The 5,479-nt window shown below is 31.4% G+C and overlaps 1 protein-coding gene across 1 annotated transcript; it reads right to left on the bottom strand.

Annotated features, from left to right (window-relative positions):
• Window positions 1-479: 479 nt before the first annotated feature.
• Window positions 480-3,409, bottom strand: NRPE7 (RNA polymerase Rpb7-like, N-terminal domain-containing protein). Its single transcript, XM_079086887.1, has 2 exons — window positions 3,210-3,409; window positions 480-1,247 (listed from the first exon to the last, which is right to left on the bottom strand). Exon 2 carries the CDS (start codon window positions 1,227-1,229, stop codon window positions 699-701), a length of 531 nt encoding a protein of 176 aa, XP_078943013.1. The 5' UTR covers window positions 1,230-1,247; window positions 3,210-3,409; the 3' UTR covers window positions 480-698.
• Between the last annotated feature and the right edge of the window lie 2,070 nt (window positions 3,410-5,479).

Below are 5,479 nucleotides of genomic sequence, written 5' to 3'. Positions count from 1 at the left end.
GCAACTCCTCCACCATTAAATTCCATTTTCATCATATTTTTCAAGGAATGGGATAAACAACAAGAAACACGTCATCTCTGCCATTAAAAAAAATGTTTGTGTATTAAAATAAAGTAATTAAATTAAATTATAAAAAAATAGAGTGTTAGAAGTGTTATCACTCCCTACCAAATGCTAAGATTAGATGTTAAATAGAGAAAAATGAAATGACATTCAAAAAGTTGATGTGGCAAAAGTGCTGGGAGTGTTACCACTCCTTTAGCATTAGTCTTATCGTTGTAGAGAACAATGAAACACAGAACACGAAATATAACTCAGATTTGATATCGGTTGAAGATGTAATAGTTGAAGAAAAATTAGCACAAAGTTAACCAACATCTCCACCCCAATGATTTTAGTTGATTTGCATGAAAAAGATGGTTCCCTGACTTCCCTCCACCATAACAACCTTGACATTAACCATCGTATGACATTAACCCTGTTCAAAACTTGAAATTTAGATTTATATTTTCCAAATTAAAAGGACCAAACTTCATGGTCCAAATTTGATACCAATCCAAACTTCAACCAAACCTATAAACAATCTACACCAAATCCAAAGCACCACAACAATACATTTTAAATCAAACAAACCTTCCTACCAAATTACATCCACATCATCCTTAAACTTTATTACCAACTTTTATTTATTCCTAAAACTAAACCGGACCCAAATAATCCCCTTCCAACCCAACAACCGCTTGAATCTCCTTCATGGCCTCCATATACTTAACCCCAATCACCACACACCTCAACCCCACATCCTTCTCAATCCTCGACCCCGTTTTCATATTCAAAAAACACGGACTTTCCCCAATCTGATACTCATAATCACTCATCTTCTGATTCGATAAATAAAGATTCTCAATGGGCCCACACCTCATGAAAACACCATGTTTCAAGATCTTGTGAACAACCCCTTCAACAATCTCTCCTTTGAACACCTTGAAAGAGAGGCACGTGAAGGTCACCGGAAAAAGAACGTCGCCGGAATGTTCCCGGACTTTGCCTTCACCGATCTTGTCCAGGGTGGTTACCGCTAGGAGGTAGCCCAGGTCTTTGGTGGCTCTTTTGGTGGAGAAGTCATCGAGTAGGCGGATGAGAATGGCTTTTTGTAACATTAGCCCTTTGATGTCTAGGCTTTCAGCTGGGATTACCACGTTCCAGTTTAGTTGTACTTTGAGAAACATTTTCAGAAATCTTTTAACCTGTATTTTCAGATTGATGAAGAAATTTACATTTTTGGTCCCTGAGTATAGCTGGTTTTTTCAGTTTTGGTCATATAAAGTTTTTTATTGCAATTTTTGGTTCTTATTTGAGGTTTTTGAACGATTTTGGGTCGTTGCTATACTCAGGGACCAAAATTAGTCATTTGACGTGAAATAGGGACCAAAATTGCAAAAAAATAGGTATACTCAGGGACTAAAGATAGTCATTTTATTTGGAACAAAGACCAAAACATCATCAGAACCTCAAATAAGGGGCAAAATTGCATGAGAAAACTAGGATTAAATGGATGAAATAGCAATGTAACTTGATTAATATGATTATATAGACGTTGTACTTTGAAAAATCTACCCCTGTAATTTCAGATTGAGAAAGTAAATTATATTTTTGGTCCCTGAGTATATCTGATTTTATTAGATTTGGTCACAGAAAGTTTTTCTTGCAATTTTGGTCCTAATTTGAGATTTTTGAACATTTTGGTATGTGTTTCAAGACAAAAAAAGACTATTTTTGGGACAAATTTTGCAAAAATAGCTATACTCCGGGACCAAAAATAGTCATTTGATGTGGAATAGGAACAAAATTGGAAAAAACAAGTATACCCAGGGACCAAAGATAGTCATTTTATTTAAAACAAAGACCAAAAATATAATAAGAATATCAAATAAGGACCAAAATTGCATGGAAAAACCTTTTGGGACCAAAATTGCAAAAATAGTCATTTGATGTGGAATAGGGACCAAAATTGCAAAAAACATGTATACTCAGGGACCAAAGAGGCAAAGACAGTAATTTTGTTTAGAGCAAATACCAAAAACATCATAAAAATCTCAAAAAAGAACCAAAATTGCATGAGAAAACTTTTGGGGACAAAATTTGAAAAAATCAGCTATCCTGAGAGATCAAAATCTGTAATTTGCTCTAATTTTTATTATACTTTGAAGAATCTACTCCATAATAGCAGTGAAATTTGTTTTGTATTTGGATAATTGGGTAGATTTTTCAAAGTACAATGTCCTAATAATAAATAAACCGAAAGTACAATGCTATAATTGGGTAGACTTTTCAACGGACAATGTGTTGATAAGAAAACAAATCAAAAGCAATTGTTTCATTTAACCCTTTATTATAGCATCCTAGTTTCATTTCTTTCTACTATAGTTTTTCTCTTATGAGGACATTAGGTTTTGAAAAATATACCCGAATTATATTATTGTACTTAGATTTTTTTCTATAACAGGGTAGATGTCCCAAAGTACTTACAAAAAAAAAAAAAAAAAAATGAAAGTAGGCTGCAATATTAAACAAATAAATGAAAATGGATTGCTATTTCTTGCATTCAACTCTAAATAAAAGGAAACCCTTAATCATATATTAGATAATCAGCTAAGTCTGATTACTAAACCCTTTAATGAGAAAAACAATGGAGGTCAATCAATGGAGATGAGAAAAGTCAAAAGGGCTTGATGAGATACAGAGAGCATAACTGGAAGTGAAATTGCTTCCATAATTAGTATCAAAAGGAAAATAAAGGATTTTTTCAAAATGAGAATCTATTTCAAAAGATTATGAAAACAAAGAGAAATAAACCAAATTCACGAATAAACCCTAATTCAAATAACTATGAACCTAACGAGATTAGAACACCCACACATTACATCTTCGAACTCAAAACCCCTAATTATCCGCCTATAAAACAGAATCAGGATCGGAATAAGGGTGTTCCAGAAACAAATTCAATCGGGATTTATATATACGAAATATAAAACGTACATGCATTTCTTCTACATCAAACACAAGAAAACATATAATGATTCAATCTAGATGAAAAAATCGGGAGAAATTACAATCAAAACTTGCCCTAATTTTGCAACTCTAGTATGCTCAAGAATGTTGTACCAAATTTGGAAATCAAACGATCAAGATGAAAGAATGATACTTACTAGAAGGGTTTCGTGACTGCTGTGTAGACTGTAGCAGTAGCTCCCCTTTATCGGCTCCTTCGCGTGGGTTTTTTTGGGGTTCACGAAGCTAGAAAGTAGAGGTTGGTAGAGGGTTTATTGCAGAGTCACGAGCATGAGTGGGTTTTCGATTTTATAAGAGTGAAATCAGCATACGGATTCAGTTCAAGTTGGTATTTCATGACTACGCAATGATACAATATTCCCTTGCTACTTCAAAAAGAAAAGGATTATATTTGAATGTGTTTTTTTATTTTTATTATAATGTTGTATTGTTTTATTACTTCTAATTGTTTTTTTATAAAAAGTATTTTAAAACATTAAATCAAAATTACTATATTTTTGTAATTATTATGGTTTAACCTTTACATTGTAGTTTTATCAATAAAACAATACAAATTTGATAATTTTATATATATTAACCATTTTGACATGTTAATAACAAGTTAAACTAGTGTTATGCCCGTCCGTTGGTTGGGTTGACGGATTAAAAAGAAAAGGATTGATTTTATTTTTTATCAAATGAATACATATTTACTAAAAATATTAGATAAGTAACTCAAGGTCTTTCTTACTCAAAAATACACATATTGTCCATGAAGATCATCAAATAGGCTTCTCCTTGTATCCGGTTGAAATAAAGAAATCAAGCTCATAATAGACAAATCATTATCAATAATGAACAAACATATCGATTTTACTTTCTTGTTAACATCGCACTTTCATTAGTTAACTATCATAACTAAAACACTCTTTGAAGGAGGTTGAGAAAGAGTGGGAATAAGTAAAACTACCATAACTGAAACACTCTTGGAAGGCGAACTACCATAGCTAAATCTCTTTCACTTACAAAATTTTAAATTTTAGCCCACCTTGCAGCATTTGCAATGACTTTATCTCTTAGACCTTCAAGTTGTTTAATCTCTATAATGATAATCTTTTCCTGGTTAATACTTTCATGTTAATTGCTATAAATTGGACTTTTGATCTGTAAATAAAAGGACAAAGATCGTTGTCATATTCTATATATGTTCAAGGGTAACTTGGTAATATTAAAATACATGACTTACAACATCATTGAACTCTTTCTAAGATGAGAAAATGAAACTTTTATCAATGTCCCCATTGGTTGGGGCCCACAACTTTCCCAATGCCTTTTGTAGCGATTCGACCTCTTTTCTCTTGTCATCCATGATTGACCAGAGTTCATTCCGCCTAAAAATCAATGAAAAGTAAATTAACTTATAAAAAATTAGTGACATACCTACCAAGAGTGTGATCAGTTCTTACCACTTAGCCGTCAACTTTTCAATAAATGGATCTTTGGTTGAGTATATTGACGTAAAAACAATAGATCGATTTTTTTTTGTATAACAGTAATTTCATTTGTTCCAATTATAGCATTGTACAATGAAATTCATTATTTTTTGTACTTATATCGTTCCATCTATACAAATACATACAAACTCCTATTTTTCAGCAATCTGTGTATATGAACATTTTTTTTATTTTGCAAAAAAAAGCAATAAATAACATGTTAAAAATGTTTATATTATTACTAAAGTTTAAGTAATTCTAGAATTTGTGTTAATAAACGTTACCTTAATTGGTTTTATTTCTTCTTTTATGGACCAATTTGAAACCCAAAAGGGTATCTTTGTACTGAATCATGAAAATGATATTTTTTTTTGAACTAACAATTAATTTGAAAATGAAAATCCTCTTCATTTTTGTTTTTATTTATTTGGCAAGAGTATTAGTAGTTTGAACGTTAATTTGATGCTTATTTTTTTTCATTGAATTCCATCCTTGCTGCAATTCCTTTTGGTAAAATATGACATCTTTTGATCCTGAAATACAATTTATTTTAGTTCAAAACCAATAACTTTTGGTTTATTTATAGAGTCGTTAGCTTTAGTTAAAACCAAATCTAAGCTTACAATAAAAAAATTGTCCATGTGGAATTGTGGATGGTTCACTTGAACATCTGTTTTTTAACGGAAAAAAGATAATATTAAATACTAACATGTAGCAAGCAAAAGTACAAGAGGGAAAATATCAAAAACTTAAATAGAACACATAATGTAATACTAAACCAAAAAAAGTAAATTTTCAAAAGAAGCTTAAATTTCGCATCAAGACTGAAGCATTGTAAAGATCATGTGAACTTCTGAATTAGTATTAGCAACAATGTTCTTCTAGGGGCAAAAAGGTCATCATAACTATATTTTCAGAGGACCATACCAACAACT

Source organism: Lactuca virosa, chromosome 3 (genome assembly GCF_052849685.1).
Source record: "Lactuca virosa cultivar CGN04683 chromosome 3, Lactuca_virosa_CGN04683_v6, whole genome shotgun sequence".
NCBI lineage: Eukaryota > Viridiplantae > Streptophyta > Magnoliopsida > Asterales > Asteraceae > Lactuca > Lactuca virosa.
The sequence above is the reverse complement of the archived record's forward strand: the minus strand, read 5'-3'. Positions and strand labels throughout refer to the sequence as shown.